Raw genomic sequence first — 20109 nt, forward strand, 5'->3', positions numbered from 1 at the left:
AAAACACCGCAATGCCGGATCCGTCGGTCCAGTCTGTGCATGCACAGACCATTAAAAAATGTGAAAAAAATAAAGATAGAAACGGATCTGTTTACAAATGCTGTCCGTTTGCATGCAGATTGCCGGAACTGCTTGCCAGATCACTCAAGTGTGAAAGTACCCTTCGTTGGTAACCTTTTATGATACTTCTTACCCAAGAACTTGCGGATATACACTGCCAAGCCTATTCGAAAAAAATCTAAGGCTATCCTCCACCTGAAGCCTGGCGTCATAGTGGAGTAATGCTGGCTGACTGGGGTCAAAGGAGGAGGCCTTTAGATGCTGCAGCAGCATTATGCATAACGCGATCTTTAGTTTCCTTACTTACCACTGTTTTGCTTGAGTTTCTCTCTTAGTTATTGCAGTTATGAACCCTACAATACGAGGACCTTCACAAGAAGGCTCCTTTGCCAGGTCTCTGAGGCCAGCACTGCTTTCCCTCCTGCCAGCCAATCAGATTGAATTACCGAAAGACACGCCTCCTCCCTCTGAAGCCTGATGTAAACATGCAGCATGGAGGACCGCCCCTCTGTCTTATGTTTACATTGAGCTGGAGACAGACAAGCCCTTCCCGCACCAGGGCATAACTGTACTCCCAAGTGAGCAGTAACTTGGCGTTCGGTTACGCCCAAATCATTCAGCACTGCTGCAACACGCAGAAGTTTCACACCGCTGCTGTCACGGACAGCGGACACTCCGGAGATGCCGGCAAAGGACCAATCAGAGTGGTCCCTTGCCAGCGATCGCTCTGATTGGCTAGTCTGCTCAGACTAGCCAATCAGAGGAAAATCGTGAAAAGCCGGCAAAGAGCCGGTTACAGGCTCCAATCTCCTCACAGCTTGTCATAGTGGGGGGGGGGGGGCGCTGAGCCTGTGTAGCAGCGCTGCCCCCTCAATAAAAAACCCTCAATCTCCCTGAGATATTTCTCACCCCCATCACTGCCACTGTATAAAGGGAGCTTTTTTTTTATTTTATATATATATATAAAACAGTAAAAAAATAAAAATAAGCTATTTAGCAATTAGATTTAGTTTAGTTATTTAGGCAACGTGTTGTTTTAGTGTCAGTCATTGTCAGTCCGTCCGTCCGCGTTGAACCGTCGCCGTCAGTCAGCATTAAACAGTATCAGAGCGTCATTGTCAGAGTTAATACGTCAGCGTTTGTCAGCGGCACAGCGCCGTTGTCAGTCACAGTTAATCCGTCAGCGTGTGATTGAAAGTCAGTGTTAGTCTGTCCAGTGTCAGAGCGTCCGTGAAAGTCAGCGTCGGTCCATTACATCGTCAGTGTATTAGTCAGAAAGTGATAAAAAAAAACTGTGTATGTTAGAGTTATTTAGTAGTGTTAGTAGGCTTTAGTGTTTTATGTAAAAATTAAAAAAAGTTTTATATTATAAACTTAAAGGGGTTATCCGAGGCTGGAAAGGCCCCCCCCCTCCTCGCAGTCACAGGAGGGTTAACGCTCAGGCGGTGCCTGCAGCTGAGGCTAATTGGCTGCCCCCAACCACCTACACCCCCCAAGTACCAGATTTTTCCGCTGCAGGGTTCCGCATAAAGACGGCAGGGTTCTCAGAAATAGAATTTTTTTAATTACTTTTTTCTGATGATCTACTCCAAATTATCGTGGACCAAACAAATATTTATGCCCAACAGTATATTTTGGCGAATCCCAGTTAGTTTTTTTTTGCCAGGCCATATAGGTGGCATCCCACCAGTAGGAGCGAAATCCTTCAGTATTGGGGACTGGTTCTAAATATGGGACTTACAAAAAATACTTCTATAAAAGCCTATTGGTCCACTGAGGTCCGGCACCGCAGCACAATGCCCAAGGCTCACTTTGATGCCATCCAAAAATATATCAATGACAATGATAATTCCCTAGGCATAAAGCTGTCAGTATGATTCCGTTACAGAAAGGTCAGGCGGAGGCGCGCAGCGTTATCAATGGTGCAGACCCCGCACCATCCCTCTCTCACATGGAGCGCGATTCCTGCAAGGGGCGCACTCCTGTGAAAGAGCCCTTGGCTTGTTTCACACTTGCCGGACAATACCGCAATGCAATCTGGTCCCATTAACTAGAATAGAGAATGGCGGGATACGGCAAATATGTTGAGAAACAGCCGGACAAATACCGCTGTGCGCAGCAGTTTTTTTTCTGCCGCAACAGCCAGACGGCAGTGTGAAACAGGCCTTCATCAGGTTGTCCAGCGCCTTTATACTGGTGGCGCATTCTCAGGACAACAATTGTAGAAACAGAAGCGACGTTTCTAAAGCAATTATAAGAATTAGGGTCCATTCACACGTCCGTGGAATGGGTTCGCATCAGTTACGCAATATCCGGAACGGGTGCCGACCCATTCATTCTCAATGGGGCGGGAATGGATGCAGAGAGCACACTATGTGCTCTCCGCATCCGCATTTCCGGAGCACGGCCCCGGTCTTCCGGTCCGCAGCTCCAGAAAAAAAATTGAGCAGGTCCTATTCTTGTCCGCAATTGCAAACAAGAATAGGCATTTCTATGGGGGGTGCCGGCCGGGTGTATTGCGGATCCGCGATACACTACGGACGTGTGATTGGACCCTTAAACCTAACCGTAATGAATACACAGAAACGCCTCACCTGAGAGCGCCACCGAGTGGTAGGAACCTGCCGCCACACGCTTTACTTTTACAGTTTCCAAACCTATAAAAGAAAAATTGGAGTTTGTGAAGTTGAGCCAAACAGAAATATGCGAAGAGGCAAATAAATAAAGAAGGATCCAACTTAAAAACGGAAACTCCCTGGAGATCTCAGGGCGAGGTTTCCTTCTACTGGACTTAGCCCAACCAATACAACGAGGCCAGGAAACCATCATGAAGGAACCTTCACATGGGCCAATTCTGCAAGCGATTGTTGGGATTGTTCCATCCTTAGAATCTCCTACTCGTCAGTGGAGGAGACACATTCACCTGCAGCGATCTCCTCCACAGTACAGGGAGCAGTGGTCACTGACGCCATGGCTCGTCCCCATAGAGACTCGCTCGTTCACCAGGTGATCGGCAGCAGCTTTACACTGACAGAGAATTGCTAACAAGTATTTCTATGAACACCCGTTAGAGATTATCTGGCGAATTCTCATCCCATGTAAAGGGCCCTTTAGGGTTTGTGGGTGATGGGCATAGGACGAGTCAAACAGATCATCCTAACCACCACACCCACCATCCTCAGGCCTCCTGTCCCTCGGAGGTGGATAGAAAAGAAAAAAAAACTAACATCTAATAAAGACTAAGATTCATATGATCTACAGAGAGACCATATCAGAGGTGTCACCATTACTAGTAGAGTAGCACAAGGGTCAGTACTGGGGAGGGGGAATGTCACCATCACTAGTGGGGTAGCAGAGGGGTCACTGTCACTAGCGGGGTACCACGGGGGTCAGAATTGGAGGGGTCACCGTCACTAGCGGGGTAGCACAGGGGTCAGTACTGGAGGGGTCACCGTCACCAGTGGGTATTACAGGGGTCACCAGTGGGGTACCACAGGGGTCACCGTCACTAGCGGGGTACCACAGGGGTTAGGATTGGCCTCTTTTATGTAATATATTTATTAATGATCTTGTAGAAGGCTTGCCCAGTAAAATAACTATTTTTGCAGATACTAAATTACATAAAGTAATTAACACAAAAGAGTCGCTGGCGGGGGCCTGGCATCGGTCGCTGGCGGGGGCCTGGCATCGGTCGCTGGCGGGGGCCTGGCATCGGTCGCTGGCGGGGGCCTGGCATCGGTCGCTGGCGGGGGCCTGGCATCGGTCGCTGGCGGGGGCCTGGCACCGGTCGCTGGCGGGGGCCTGGCATCGGTCGCTGGCATCGGTCGCTGGCGGGGGCCTCCAGAATGACTTGGATAAGTAAAGGCGCTCCAAAGTTATTACCACATAAAGTGGAACGGAATCCAGTCGGCACTCAATCCTGTGCTCACGTTGCAAGCTCCACGTGGAATGTATAAAGAAATCCCGGAAACTGTATCTTGCTTCAGAGCATATTCTTTTATTTCTTAGTCATTCAATATATGACGCGTTTCGGCACAAATGGATTGAGAAAGACTTTGTGCCGAAACACGTCATATATATTGGACAACTAAGGCTACTTTCACACCTGCGTTTAGGTGCGGATCCATCTGGTATCTGCACAGACGGATCCGCACCTATAATGCAAACGCTTGTATCTGTTCAGAACGGATCCGTTTGCATTACCATAAACAAAAAAAACAATAAAAATTTTTATTTTTTTGTTCATGATCATGCAAACGGATCCGTTTTGACTTTACATTGAAAGTCAATGGGGACGGATCCGTTTGAAAATTGAGCCATACTGTGTCATCTTCAAACGGATCCGTCCCCATTGACTTCCATTGTAAGTCTGGACGGATCCGTTTGCCTCCGCACGGCCAGGCGGACACCCGAACGCTGCAAGCAGCGTTCAGGTGTCCGCTCACTGAGCGGAGCGGAGGCTGAACGCTGGCAGACTGAGGCATTCTGAGCGGATCCGCGTCCACTCAGAATGCATTAGGGCTGGACGGATCCGTTCGGGGCCGCTCGTGAGAGCCTTCAAACGGAACTCACAAGCGGAGCCCCGAACGCTGGTGTGAAAGTAGCCTAAGAAATAACAGAACATACTCTGAAGCAGGATACGGTTGCCGGGATTTCTTTATACATTACCACATAAAGGGACACGTCAGATTTCCAATATTTGGCCTGGTCCTTAAAAGGTGAAAAATGGCTCGGTACTGAAGGGGTTAAAATAGAACTGGGTCAGAAATTGGCTGCTCAGATTTCCCGGTTTCAGGGAGGGCCACTACAGTGGTGCGGAGCATTTCAGATGGTTAATTCTCGGTAGTTATGGAGGAGATGAGGAGAAAGTGATTTTTAGAGTATTCGTTAGTTAGCCGCCTGGGGATTTGGTATTTTTGGATGACTTGATGATCTGTGATATTCCGGCGAGCTCTACTGGTTAATTAAGTTGGGAGAGCTGATCAGGTAATGAGATATCGGATGGGAATTTATTAATGAGGTCTGGGGTCGGCTGAGGCAGTGAGCGGTTATCGGAGATTATAGACACGTCCTGGAGATATCGCGAGGATGAATAATCTCTTCCCTATGTGTATTATAGATAGATGGTTCGTTCCTCCTATTATGGCTTTTATTGTATTGGCTAGAATCGATCATACTCGCTCTATTCCCTTGTGAGTAATATTTTGGACGTCCTCAAGTTGTGCTTAAATTTACTTTCATTGTAACGTAAATTCAAAAGATTTGGGAAGGAATAAACTCATGCAGGCTAAGTGAATAAATGTATTTACTAAGTGTGATTAGGTAACAGACAAATCACATACAGAATAATAAAAAGTAAATAAACATCACTAGCCTAAACACGCAACATACAATATGGGGAGGCACTCCGGTCGCCATGTCGTAGCACGTGGACGACTCCACAGGGTGTACAAGAGATAGGGCAAATCAGTACTTACATCCTACCTACTATGGACTCTTTACTGTAAGAGCAGTGAGACTATGGACTCTATACTGTAAGAGCAGTGAGACTATGGACTCTTTACTGTAAGAGCAGTGAGACTATGGACTCTTTACTGTAAGAGCAGTGAGACTATGGACTCTATACTGTAAGAACAGTGAGACTGGACTCTTTACTGTAAGAGCAGTGAGACTATGGACTCTTTACTGTAAGAGCAGTGAGACTATGGACTCTTTACTGTAAGAGCAGTGAGACTATGGACTCTTTACTGTAAGAGCAGTGAGACTATGGACTCTTTACTGTAAGAGCAGTGAGACTATGGACTCTTTACTGTAAGAGCAGTGAGACTATGGACTCTTTACTGTAAGAGCAGTGAGACTATAGACTCTATACTGTAAGAGCAGTGAGACTATGGACTCTATACTGTAAGAGCAGTGAGACTATGGACTCTTTACTGTAAGAGCAGTGAGACTATGGACTCTTTACTGTAAGAGCAGTGAGACTATGGACTCTTTACTGTAAGAGCAGTGAGACTATGGACTCTTTACTGTAAGAGCAGTGAGACTATGGACTCTATACTGTAAGAGCAGTGAGACTATGGACTCTATACTGTAAGAGCAGTGAGACTATGGGCTCTTTACTGTAAGAGCAGTGAGACTATGGACTCTTTACTGTAAGAGCAGTGAGACTATGGACTCTTTACTGTAAGAGCAGTGAGACTATGGATTCTTTACGGTAAGAGCAGTGAGACTATGGACTCTTTACTGTAAGAGCAGGGAGACTATGGACTCTTTACTGTAAGAGCACTGAGACTATGGACTCTTTACTGTAAGAGCACTGAGACTATGGACTCTTTACTGTAAGAGCACTGAGACTATGGACTCTTTACTGTAAGAGCACTGAGACTATGGACTCTTTACTGTAAGAGCAGTGAGACTATGGACTCTTTACTGTAAGAGCAGTGAGACTATGGACTCTATACTGTAAGAGCAGTGAGACTATGGACTCTTTACTGTAAGAGCACTGAGACTATGGACTCTTTACTGTAAGAGCACTGAGACTATGGACTCTTTACTGTAAGAGCACTGAGACTATGGACTCTTTACTGTAAGAGCACTGAGACTATGGACTCTTTACTGTAAGAGCAGTGAGACTATGGACTCTTTACTGTAAGAGCAGTGAGACTATGGACTCTTTACTGTAAGAGCAGTGAGACTATGGACTCTTTACTGTAAGAGCAGTGAGACTATGGACTCTTTACTGTAAGAGCAGTGAGACTATGGACTCTTTACTGTAAGAGCAGTGAGACTATGGACTCTTTACTGTAAGAGCAGTGAGACTATGGACTCTTTACTGTAAGAGCAGTGAGACTATGGACTCTATACTGTAAGAGCAGTGAGACTATGGACTCTTTACTGTAAGAGCAGTGAGACTATGGAACTCTCTGCCCGAGGAGGTGGTGATGGTGAGTTCACTAAAACAGTTGAAGAAGGGCTGGAAGTATTTCTGGAGTGTAATAATATTACAGGCTATAGCTACTAGAGAGGGGTCGTTGAACCAGGGAGTTATTCTAATGCCTGATTGGAGTCGGAAAGGATTTTTTTTTCCCATAAAATGAGATAAATTGGTTATTACCTCAGTTTTTTTAGCCTTCCTCTGGATCAATGTGCAGGAGAACAGGCCGAACTGAGGGCGTTTTCAGCCTCACAAACCATGGTATTATGTTACACTGGTATTTCTCACAAATGTTCCGATCTGATCAATAAACCAACATGAGCTGTATCTTTAAGGGGTTAAATATTAGCACCACCGCAGCACCCTAACCCTTCACCTGCTAGTCTTGTGGGCCCTCACTTCTTTCTCAATACACGTCTGGCCCCACATCTTGGTTCCCTCCAATGCAACCACGCAGGTAGGACCTCTAATAGAAGAGGTCTCCCTGCACCAGTCTGCCTACTGTGCCGGCTCATAAAGCACAAGCCTTTGCCCGGGCAGACAAGACTGATGAAAGATCGGCCCATAATGAGAGCAGAGATGTGAAATAGAGAGGGCGGCATGTGTGGGTGAAGACTCAGACCACTAGGAGGATGCCCGACACCCCGTTTATACCCAGACAAGGCTTAAAGGAGGAGTTGTCAGACTCCAGCAGACGGCATTTATCATGTTGGTAAAGTTAGTACCAGGCACTTCCTAATGTATTGTGATTCTCCATATTGCTTCCTTTGCTGGCTGGATTCATTTTGCCATCACATTATATGGCTCGTTTGCATGGCTACGACCACTCTGTAACCCAGCAGTGGTGGTCGTGCTTGTACAATATAGGAAAAAGTGCTGGACTATGCGCACTCCCACTGCCCTGGCTTTTTCTTATAGTGTGCAAGCACGACCACTGCTGCTGGATTACATGGTGGTCGTAACGAAAAGTGAATAATGTGATGGAAAAATGAATCCAGCCAGCAAAGCAGGCAATATGGAGAATCACAATACATTAGGAAGTGCCTGGTATTAACTTTACCTACATGATAACATTTGCCGAAGTGAGACAACCCCTTTTAAAGGCTTTGGACACCTTTGGGGGCATTTTTTTTATTTTTTATTATTGCGTTGTACAAATTTTTTTCATTGGTTGTTTATTAAAAAAATGTGAACTACGGCCTTTTGTGCAGCCTAGAGTTTCTGTAGTAGCAGGATCTGAATTTTCACTCTGTTCCGTCAGGCAGCTCAGCTGACGGCTCCTCATCTGTGCCCTTATTAACCCTCATTACAGCTCAGCTCTCGTGTTACCGAGAAGAATGCGGCTTCAATACGCGTTTCAGTACCAGTCACACAGCTAGACAGTTAACCCTTTGTGACACAACGGCTCAATATTTTTAATAAAGGCAAATTAAAATAATTATTTTTAGCCCAAAATGAGTAAACTGCAATCATAAAAAAAATCACCCCCCCCCCCCCTTCCCCTCGAGGGTGTCCATAGCCTTTAAAAGCAGCAGCAGTAAGAAGAAGTGCCGTGGACAGGAGGAGTAAGAGCCCCGGGTGCTTTGCCTTCAGAATACAGATATTACCTGGCACTGGGCAAGGCTCCCGCGCTGTGTAGAAACCAAGGATTGATCCCCCCTGGCAGAATCTCTTTGCCTGCGATGCCAGTCCTGAGCCCCATTGTAATGTCTGTCCACTTTCTGCAAAAATAAGTCAAATAAATACAGAAATGAATGGGCCTTTCTTTATTTGATGGGCCACACATAGCTAAAGGGGTCCACGTGGCCCCGGGTCTCATTCGTTACAATGGAGTAGAACACGTCTTATTCTTGTCCGTTAAGCAGACAATATAAGTATTTCTAATGTAGGGGGGGGGGGGGGGGGGGACGTGTGAAAGAGTAAAGCGTGGGCTGCACGTGGCCAGTGCCGGCGTTCCATGGATCCGCCATTTGCGGTTATGATGAGGTGAATGCCCCTGAGGCTGGTGTCTAAACCCCCAGCACCCCTGCCCTGACAGATTATTATTTGAATGGTCACGTCTTTCCTTCCCGCGCGCTCTCAGAGGGTGCAGTATCTGACGAGCACAGGCCTAGGCGCTCTCGTCTCAATCACCGCCGCATCGTGGACGGGAATTGTGGCTTTAGTCACATCAATTAGCATCTTCTTGCGCTTTAGTGACGGACTCATTCCACCGTATGCCCCCCCCTCAGCCTGTTCACACGTCGTCCGATTCTGACCTGTAACAGCCAACGAGTGTCGTAAACCAGCAGCGACGTCCACAATCCTCTCAGGAACATTCTAGAAAAAGAGACAAAATCTGCATGTAGGAGGATGCAGGTAAAGCCAGCAAGAGTCCAGGCTGGACCGGGGGCCCATCCTACACCGAGGGGCCCTCACTCCAAAATCATCCAAAAGATTGCTGCTCTCATTTTAAAGGGCTTTTGGATAACGAAAGCAAAGCTCTGATTGGTTGGTCCAATTACCCCAACAACACCCCTCCGACTCTCCAGGCACAGGGAAGAACAGCCCATGGTGGAGAACACCAACATCCGGCACTTCCCGTCAGACGCTGCATTTTCTACCTTTTGTTTTTTACACTTAAAGGCCATGTGCACCTTTGGGGAAATTTTTTTTGCATTGTACTTATTTGGAGCTAAAAATCTATTTTTCAATTGGACTTTATTAAAAATATGGAGTCCTTTTTCTGTACAGACCCGAGATGCTCTGGAATCAGCCTCTGGATTTTCTCTCTCTCTTTCGTCAGTCACAGAGCTGAGGGGCTCCTTATTTCTGCTCTCTGACATTGTAAACACTCCTCAAAGCTTAGTCCTTATCTTATTAATAAGAATGTGGCTTAAAGGGGTTCAGCTCTGAACCTGGGCACATCCCCACCTTCACCCAGGCAGCCTCTCTGACATTTCATGCTCCGATGCTCTACTTTGCCCTGCTCTGAATTGTGCAGGGCAAAGGCTTTTTCTGGAGATCCGGTGACGTACTGGGCTCTCGGTGGAGGGGCTAGGCAGAGGTTTCCGCTTAAGCCCGGTGACGGCACTGGCACTAATGGGCGGGCTTTCATAGGCTAGGGCAGCGCTAAAGCCCACCCATCAGTGCCGGTGATGTCACCGGGAACACTGCTAGGCGGAAGCCTCTGTCCAGCAGGGTAAAAATATCAACATAAAAGCCCTAGCCCTGCGCGATCCAGTCCAGGAAAGCAACCCAAGTCCAAATGCAGAAAAGCTTGGGTGGGAGTCAATGAGATGGGCGATTTACTGACTTATAGGCACCTCCACCAAATCCGATGTATTTGGTAAAAGAGATGAAAAGCTGCTCATCATAAAAGGTCGCCAATCTTTTTGATCCCGGGGCATTTGTTAGACCCCCTGATGGCGGCTAAGCCTCTCCCTCCGACTGCCTAGATGTCACCATCGCTATTGACATTTGCATCTAAGGAGTTAAGTGATCCTTGATTCCTGTGCGCTGTTATAGCGGGAGCCCGCTACGGTGATCTGGAGCATCAGCGCCATCTGCAAGGTCTCTTCAGTCTCTGCCGCCCACCAGGACTAATGGGTCTGAACAGAGCAGGCAGGCCGTCCTAAAACAGCGCTCCACCCAAAGAAAGTCTCAGGGTCACTGCCACCTGTGTGCGCGCGGTGACCATAGTGCAGAGATAAAAGTACATCTGTCTGCAGAGGATTCCCTCCTGGCAGCTCTCAGCCCGCGTCTCCTCACACCGCGGTTCCACGTACAATACACACCTGAATTAGTTTAGGAACTGAACTCGTCTTTTGTTGGGTGTTTCCCAGCTGCCCATAGGCATTGGATCCAAAAGATAACAGATGACCGCCATCTAGCAAGCAGAAAATAATCCGTTAATAAAATTCTCTAGACCTAGCACAGTCGGCATTAACCCCTTCTGACGGATGGATAGAAATAAATATATTCCTACACAAGTTCTAGGGGACTGTTAGCAAAAAAAGCACAGCAACAAATGTGTAGAGAGAAAAAAAAAATTATATATATGAAAAAGGAAATTCCACGGCACTTCCCAAAAATAGATACGTGTTTATTTCACCAGATGCAACGTTTCGGTTCTCCCACTGGAACCTCTCAAGTAGTGACAAATTCATGGCGCAAAAGGAGATTTTTGTATAACTTACCAGTAAAACCTCTTGCTCGCTCTTTCACAATCAGGTCCATGTTGATCCAATTTTATTATTGATTGTTTACCAATAAATAGTCTTTTATCTAACACAGTGGCGTGCCGGCGTAACCTGCATCACAGGCCGTCATCCCCATAGACAGCGTCTACGCCTTTCAGACTCTACATAGTCCTTACTAGAAACAGTCCGAAACGCGTAGATGCCGTGCACGCAGGTAAAGGCCTGTGATAAATAGGAACTTTTTAATTTTATTTGTTCCAATAAAGAAGATTTACAAAATGCCGCCAACATAAAGTGGACAAATGGGGAATGTAAAGTGAGGACTATTATGTGGCATCGCTCTCCTCATAGCAGAGAATTTTAAATTAGGCAATTTTTCTAAATTTTTGGTAAATTTTTAATTTTTTTTTATAAATAAAAGGTGAAACATAAAGACTAGCGTGGTCATGAGAAAACGCTCAGAGCGGTTCGGAGGAGTAGACGCCGTCTTGCCCCCCTGTACCGGTCGCCACAAATGTATTTCAGTGAAATGTCTGCATGCTTAGGAGTCATGTGGGCGGAGCCACGGCAACTCTGCGTGCCCACGTGGACAGGGAGTGGTAGCACCGCCCACGTGGCTCCTAAGACACACAGATCCAGAGAGGCGATGTCCAGCACTGAAGATGGCTGCTCACCGAGACTCCAGCAGTCTGAAGGAGACATGGCCGCCACAATACCTGTCAAGATGAGGGAGAAGTCCCAGCCACAGGAAACCTTGGCAACGCACAGGTCCAAAAGGGCAGTACACAGGGTGAGGCGGGCGAGGTCCTGGCAGTGCCCCAGCCCCAGCTGACCACTCTTGTTCTGACCACAAACGTACAACTTCCCACAATCTGGGAGAAAGAAACAGGAGAACGTTACCGAGAGTCTCCCCGTGCCGGAGCGCGTTCCTTCCTGCCGGCGAGGCGTCACTGGCATCACACATGGCGTCAGCGGACGCAGAAACCGCCAGATCTATGACACGGACGTGTACCTGTAACAGCAGCAGAATGCCCCCCGCCAGCACCGAGGCTCTTCAGGATGCCACACATCTCCCCCAAGCCTGGCACTTGCCGAGGAGCTCTGGCGTCGTCTGTGCTGCCCAGCCCCAGCTGACCGTAACTGTTCGAGCCCTGGAAGAAAAGAGTCAGAGGTCGGAAAGTGAAACTCTACCCCCCACGGCCAGAGTCAGGGACAACAAAGGGTCAATCCAGAATTATGATAAGTTCAGACAGAGAAACTCCACCGCAGGGGCTGCCACTGACTGCACACGGGACAACCGCAGGAGCCGCCACTGACTGCACACGGGACAACCGCAGGGGCCGCCCGCCACTGAGCCGCCCGCCACTGACTGCACACGGGACAACCGCAGGAGCCGCCACTGACTGCACACGGGACAACCGCAGGGGCCGCCACTGACTGCACGCGGGACAACCGCAGGGGCCGCCACTGACTGCACGCGGGACAACCGCAGGGGCCGCCACTGACTGCACGCGGGACAACCGCAGGAGCCGCCACTGACTGCACACGGGACAACCGCAGGGGCCGCCCGCCACTGACTGCACACGGGACAACCGCAGGGGCCGCCCGCCACTGACTGCACACGGGACAACCGCAGGAGCCGCCCGCCACTGACTGCACGCGGGACAACCGCAGGGGCCGCCACTGACTGCACGCGGGACAACCGCAGGAGCCGCCACTGACTGCACGCGGGACAACCGCAGGAGCCGCCACTGACTGCACGCGGGACAACCGCAGGGGCCGCCACTGACTGCACACGGGACAACCGCAGGAGCCACCCGCCACTGACTGCACACGGGACAACCGCAGGGGCCGCCACTGACTGCACACGGGACAACCGCAGGGGCCGCCACTGACTGCACACGGGACAACCGCAGGGGCCGCCACTGACTGCACACGGGACAACCGCAGGGGCCGCCACTGACTGCACACGGGACAACCGCAGGGGCCGCCACTGACTGCACACGGGACAACCGCAGGGGCCGCCCACCACTGACTGCACACGGGACAACCGCAGGAGCCGCCCGCCACTGACTGCACGCGGGACAACCGCAGGGGCCGCCACTGACTGCACACGGGACAACCGCAGGGGCTGCCACTGACTGCACACGGGACAACCGCAGGGGCTGCCACTGACTGCACACGGGACAACCGCAGGGGCTGCCACTGACTGCACACGGGACAACCGCAGGGGCCGCCAGCCACTGACTGCACACGGGACAACCGCAGGGGCCGCCCGCCACTGACTGCACACGGGACAACCGCAGGGGCCGCCCGCCACTGACTGCACACGGGACAACCGCAGGAGCCGCCCGCCACTGACTGCACGCGGGACAACCGCAGGAGCCGCCACTGACTGCACACGGGACAACCGCAGGGGCCGCCACTGACTGCACACGGGACAACCGCAGGGGCCGTCTGCCACTGACTGCACACGGGACAACCGCAGGAGCCACCCGCCACTGACTGCACACGGGACAACCGCAGGAGCCGCCACTGACTGCACACGGGACAACCGCAGGGGCCGCCCGCCACTGACTGCACACGGGACAACCGCAGGAGCCGTCTGCCACTGACTGCACACGGGACAACCGCAGGAGCCACCCGCCACTGACTGCACACGGGACAACCGCAGGGGCCGCCACTGACTGCACACGGGACAACCGCAGGGGCCGCCACTGACTGCACACGGGACAACCGCAGGGGCCGCCACTGACTGCACACGGGACAACCGCAGGGGCCGCCACTGACTGCACACGGGACAACCGCAGGGGCCGCCCACCACTGACTGCACACGGGACAACCGCAGGAGCCGCCCGCCACTGACTGCACACGGGACAACCGCAGGGGCTGCCCGCCACTGACTGCACACGGGACAACCGCAGGGGCCGTCTGCCACTGACTGCACACGGGACAACCGCAGGAGCTGTCCGCCGCTGACTGGGGGTTTCAGACTTCGGGAGTCTTACATTTTGGGGTCTTACAATTCACTGCAGCAAAGTCTCCTTAAGTTACTGAACCCACAAGTCTGTGCAGAGAAAAGATGCAGCCGTCATTGCTTTATTGGACAAAATGAGCTGAATGAAGAGGCGACTCCAGACCCTGATAAACTGGATGAAGGAGACAGAGCAGGAACATTGGGGTCAGTGAAGCGGGGCTCCCGGGCACACACTCCGCTTGCTGACTGAGCTGTATTCCCTCTACAATCACGCAGCAGCGGCCGCGTTCTTGGATCCCACACACGGCGGTACCGCACACTCACCCATGTGAACAGCGCTTGGCGGTTTTTATCTTCCTCCATGTGTGACGTCAGCGCAGCGCCACCTGCCGGCGCAGAGTGTCAGTCATCTATGAGGTCACGTGGTGTCTGCTGGCTGCGCATGTCATGTGATTAGTCACATGATAGGGAGGAGTCCGGCTCCGGCCTGCCCCTCTTGACGCGCCTCCTGTTCCCACTTCCCACCCGAAAATGGGCTCGGCTGCAGTGCTATCAGCAGGAAGTCCTCCTCACACCGGTCTAGGGGCGTTCCCTGCAAAGACTCCGCGCCCCTGTGCCCGACATAACACGTGACCCTGCACCCTATACAGGGCCGGCGCCACCACCACCCCCCTGCTCCTGGGGGGGCCCACTGTGCCCGCTCACTTCTGCAGCTGTGTCCTGCCTGTTCTGAATTCTAGGGCAGCTTACCCCAGCAATGCAGACAATTGTCGCCATGTGCACTGCTGGGCTAAGCGGCCCCAGAACTCAGAACAGGGGAGATGATCGATCCTATACTAGAATGTAGTTGTTAGAAGGAGTTCTGTGACATCACTGGTCACATGCTCCTTCATGGTCACGTGACAAACCCTCGGCAGCAGCAGCTTGTGGAAGGAGGAGGGGCTGTGTGTGCAAGATGCAGAGTGAGGGAGGATGAGCTGCTGGAGAACCAGAACTTGTGAGGGGCAGCAGGTGGGGCTGAGATATGAGGGGGGCAGGTGGAGCTGAGATCTGAGGGGGCAGGTGGGGCTGAGATATGAGGGGGGCAGGTGGAGCTGAGATATGAGGGGGGCAGGTGGAGCTGAGATCTGAGGGGGCAGGTGGAGCTGAGATATGAGGGGGGCAGGTGGAGCTGAGATCTGAGGGGGCAGGTGGAGCTGAGATCTGAGGGGGCAGGTGGAGCTGAGATATGAGGGGGGCAGGTGGGGCTGAGATATGAGGGGGCAGGTGGGGCTGAGATATGAGGGGGCAGGTGGAGCTGAGATATGAGGGGGCAGGTGGAGCTGAGATATGAGGGGGCAGGTGGAGCTGAGATATGAGGGGGGCAGGTGGGGCTGAGATATGAGGGGGGCAGGTGGGGCTGAGATATGAGGGGGCAGGTGGGGCTGAGATATGAGGGGGCAGGTGGAGCTGAGATATGAGGGGGCAGGTGGAGCTGAGATATGAGGGGGGCAGGTGGGGCTGAGATATGAGGGGGCAGGTGGGGCTGAGATATGAGGGGGGCAGGTGGAGCTGAGATCTAAGGGGGCAGGTGGGGCTGAGATATGAGGGGGGCAGGTGGAGCTGAGATATGAGGGGGCAGGTGGAGCTGAGATATGAGGGGGGCAGGTGGAGCTGAGATATGAGGGGGGCAGGTGGGGCTGAGATATGAGGGGGCAGGTGGAGCTGAGATCTGAGGGGGCAGGTGGAGCTGAGATCTGAGGGGGCAGGTGGAGCTGAGATATGAGGGGGGCAGGTGGGGCTCAGATATGAGGGGGGCAGCATATGGAGCTCATATTTCAGGGGGCAGGTGGAGCTGAGATATGAGGGGGCAGGTGGAGCTGAGATCTGAGGGGGCAGGTGGGGCTGAGATATGAGGGGGCAGGTGGGGCTGAGATATGAGGGGGCAGGTGGGGCTGAGATATGAGGGGGCAGGGGGAGCACTCAGGGGCAGTGGGGTTCAAGTGGAGTGGAATCTGGTGCAATTAAGGGCTCTTTCACACTTGCATTGTTCTTGTCTTCCGGCATAGAGTTCCGTCGTCGGGGCTCTATGCCGGAAGAATCCTGATCAGTTTTATCCTAATGCATTCTGAATAGAGAGAAATCCGTTCAGGATGTCTTCAGTTCCGGAACGGAACGTTTTTTGCCCGGAGAAAATACCGCAGCATGCTGCGCTTTTTGCTCCGGCCAAAAATCCTGAACACTTGCCGCAAGGCCGGATCCGGAATTAATGCCCATTGAAAGGCATTGATCCGGATCCGGCCTTAAGCTAAACGTGGTTTCGGCGCATTGCCGGATCCGACCTTTAGCTTTTTCTGAATGGTTACCATGGCTGCCAGGACGCTAAAGTCCTGTCTGCCATGGTAAAGGGGAGCGGGGGAGCAGTATACTTACCGTCCGTGCGGCTCCCCGGGCGCTTCAGAGTGACGTCATTCTGGACCGCCCGGGAGCCGCACGGACTGTAAGCATACGGCTCCCCCGCTCCCCACTACTACTATGGCAACCAGGACTTTAATAGCGTCCTGGCTGCCATAGTAACACTGAACGCATTTGGAAGACGGATCCGTCTTCAAATGCTTTCAGTTCACTTGCGTTTTTCCGGATCCGGTGGGCACCTCCGGCAAATGGAGTGCACGACGGATCCGGACAACGCAAGTGTGAAAGAGGCCTAAGGGGGTTTATCATACAGATCCAGGTGTATTCTGAGGGCCATGATGTCAGTCTGTCTGTCCCTGTGTGTGTGCCCCCTTCTGTGTCTATGGCCTCATGCACACTGGCTGTGTGCATCACGGATGCGGACCTATTCACTTGAATCGGTCCGCAATCGCTCAACGGGAAGCACTACGGAGTGCTTCTGTGGTGTTCCCCTCCGTGCCTCCGCACCGCAAAAAAAATAGAACATGTTTTTTGTGCGGTGCGGCCGGATCATGGACCCATTCAGGTTGAATGGGTCTCAATCTGTCCCGGCCGCCGCACGGACGTTGCCAGTGCATTGGGGTCCACAAATTGTGGTCGGACGCATAACGGCAGTGTGTATGAGGCCTGAGGCATTGCTTAGACTCCATCCCACAGTCTAGCCAGTGCCTAATGGGTTACGGTTTAGACCACCTCAGTCCATGTCCCCTCAGTACTGGGAATCAGTGGGAGTCATATTAGAAGGTAACAAAAGGTTGGAGCTCAACTAAAGGTGGAGTTCCCTTTTAGATAGAAGTTGGTTGATGATTACACAGGTGTCTGTCCCCGTGTGTGTGTGTCTGTCCCCGTGTGTGTGTCTGTCCCCGTGTGTGTGTGTGTCTGTCCCCGTGTGTGTCTGTCCCCGTGTGTGTCTGTCCCCGTGTGTGTGTGTGTGTGTGTGTGTGTCTGTCCCCGTGTGTGTGTCCCTGTGTGTGTGTGTGTGTGTCTGTCCCCGTGTGTGTGTGTGTCCCTGTGTGTGTGTGTCTGTCCCCGTGTGTGTGTGTCTGTCCCCGTGTGTGTGTGTCTGTCCCCATGTGTGTCTGTCCCCGTGTGTGTGTGTCTGTCCCCGTGTGTGTGTGTCTGTCCCCGTGTGTGTGTGTCTGTCCCCGTGTGTGTGTCCCTGTATGTGTGTGCGTGTCTGTCCCCGTGTGTGTATGTGTGTCTGTCCCCGTGTGTGTGTCTGTCCCCGTGTGTGTGTGTCTGTCTGTCCCTGTGTATGTGTCTGTCTGTCCCTGTGTATGTGTGTCTGTCCCCGTGTGTGTGTGTATGTGTGTCTGTCCCTGTGTGTGTGTGTGTATGTGTGTCTGTCCCTGTGTGTGTGTGTGTGTGTCTGTCCCCGTGTGTGTGTGTCTGTCCCCGTGTATGTGTGTCTGTCCCCGTGTGTGTGTGTCTGTCCCCGTGTGTGTGTGTGTGTCTGTCCCTGTGTGTGTGTGTGTGTCTGTCCCTGTGTATGTGTGTCTGTCCCTGTGTATGTGTGTCTGTCCCTGTGTGTGTGTGTCTGTCCCCGTGTGTGTGTGTCTGTCCCTGTGTATGTGTGTGTGTCTGTCCCCGTGTATGTGTGTCTGTCCCCGTGTGTGTGTGTGTCTGTCCCCGTGTGTGTGTGTGTCTGTCCCCGTGTGTGTGTGTCTGTCCCCGTGTGTGTGTCCCTGTATGTGTGTGCGTGTCTGTCCCCGTGTGTGTATGTGTGTCTGTCCCCGTGTGTGTGTCTGTCCCTGTGTATGTGTGTCTGTCCCCGTGTGTGTGTGTGTGTGTGTATGTGTGTCTGTCCCTGTGTATGTGTGTCTGTCCCTGTGTGTGTGTGTGTATGTGTGTCTGTCCCTGTGTGTGTGTGTCTGTCCCTGTGTATGTGTGTGTGTCTGTCCCTGTGTATGTGTGTGTGTCTGTCCCTGTGTGTGTGTGTATGTGTGTCTGTCCCTGTGTGTGTGTGTGTCTGTCCCTGTGTATGTATGTGTGTCTGTCCCTGTGTGTGTGTGTGTGTGTGTGTCTGTCCCCATGTGTGTCTGTCCCTGTGTATGTGTGTGTGTCTGTCCCCGTGTGTGTGTGTATGTGTGTCTGTCCCTGTGTGTGTGTGTGTGTGTGTCTGTCCCCGTGTGTGTGTGTCTGTCCCTGTGTGTGTATGTGTGTCTGTCCCTGTGTGTGTGTGTGTCTGTCCCCGTGTGTGTGTGTCTGTCCCTGTGTATGTATGTGTGTCTGTCCCCATGTGTGTCTGTCCCCGTGTGTGTCTGTCCCCGTGTGTGTGTCTGTGTATGTGTGTCTGTCCCTGTGTGTGTGTGTGTGTGTGTCTGTCCCTGTGTGTGTCACCATCACCATGCCCACAGTGCTCCCTTTGTCTTGACGCAGCTGCATCAGGACATTCTGTGCGGGGCAAGATGAGGATGGAAGAGGAGGCAGCGCCGCCAGCATGGAGTCCGTGGTAGAGGCACACTAAGGACGTAGGTAACACTACTACATGATCTACACTAGTGTTATCTGTGGTTTACATAGGACTGCAGGTAACACTACTACATTTTCTGTACTCAGATAGCCATGACTGTGTTATCTATGCTGTTACATAGGACTGCAGGTGATATCTACTGTATTATCTGTACTCGGAGAGTTACCACTGTGTAAGGGGGCCCACTGAGACTTTATCGCCCAAGGGCCCACATGATCCTGGAGCCGGCCCTGACCCTATATACATAATAGATGTGACCCTGCGCCCTATATACATTCCACACGTGACCCTGCGCCCTATATACATTATACACGTGACCCTGCAACCTATATACATTATAGATGTGACCCTGCGCCCTATATACATTATACACGTGACCCTGCGCCCTATATACATTATACACGTGACCCTGCGCCCTATATACATTATACACGTGACCCGGCACCCCATATACATTATACACGTGACCCTGCACCCTATATACATTCCACATGTGACCCTGCACCCTATATACATTATACACGTGACCCTGCGCCCCATATACATTCCACATGTGACCCTGCACCCTATATACATTATACACGTGACCCTGCGCCCCATATACATTATAGATGTGACCCTGCACCCCATATACATTATACACGTGACCCTGCACCCTATATACATTCCACATGTGACCCTGCAACCTATATACATTATAGATGAGACCCTGCACCCCATATACATTATACACGTGACCCTGCACCCCATATACATTATACACGTGACCCTGCGCCCTATATACATTCCACACGTGACCCTGTGCCCTATATACATTATACACGTGACCCTGCGCCCTATATACATTCCACATGTGACCCTGTGCCCTATATACATTATACACCTGACCCTGCGCCCCATATACATTATACACGTGACCCTGCGCCCTATATACATTATACACGTGACCCTGCGCCCTATATACATTCCACACGTGACCCTGCAACCTATATACATTATAGATGTGACCCTGCGCCCCATATACATCATACACGTGACCCTGCGCCCCATA

General features: G+C 51.5%; 1 protein-coding gene across 1 annotated transcript in view; it reads right to left on the minus strand.

Annotated features, from left to right (window-relative positions):
• SERGEF (secretion regulating guanine nucleotide exchange factor) overlaps nucleotides 1–14609 on the minus strand; it is a 31961-nt gene extending 17352 nt beyond the window's left edge. The window contains exons 1-7 of the mRNA XM_040410125.1: nucleotides 14477–14609; nucleotides 12188–12326; nucleotides 11892–12047; nucleotides 10771–10862; nucleotides 9253–9313; nucleotides 8602–8715; nucleotides 2655–2717 (exon numbers count right to left, since the gene is read on the minus strand). Of these exons, the coding sequence (XP_040266059.1) occupies nucleotides 2655–2717; nucleotides 8602–8715; nucleotides 9253–9313; nucleotides 10771–10862; nucleotides 11892–12047; nucleotides 12188–12326; nucleotides 14477–14515 (664 nt within the window). The 5' untranslated portion in view covers nucleotides 14516–14609. The remainder of the gene's footprint in view (nucleotides 1–2654; nucleotides 2718–8601; nucleotides 8716–9252; nucleotides 9314–10770; nucleotides 10863–11891; nucleotides 12048–12187; nucleotides 12327–14476) is intronic.
• Between the last annotated feature and the right edge of the window lie 5500 nt (nucleotides 14610–20109).

This window comes from Bufo bufo, chromosome 10 (assembly GCF_905171765.1).
Source record: "Bufo bufo chromosome 10, aBufBuf1.1, whole genome shotgun sequence".
Taxonomy (NCBI): domain Eukaryota; kingdom Metazoa; phylum Chordata; class Amphibia; order Anura; family Bufonidae; genus Bufo; species Bufo bufo.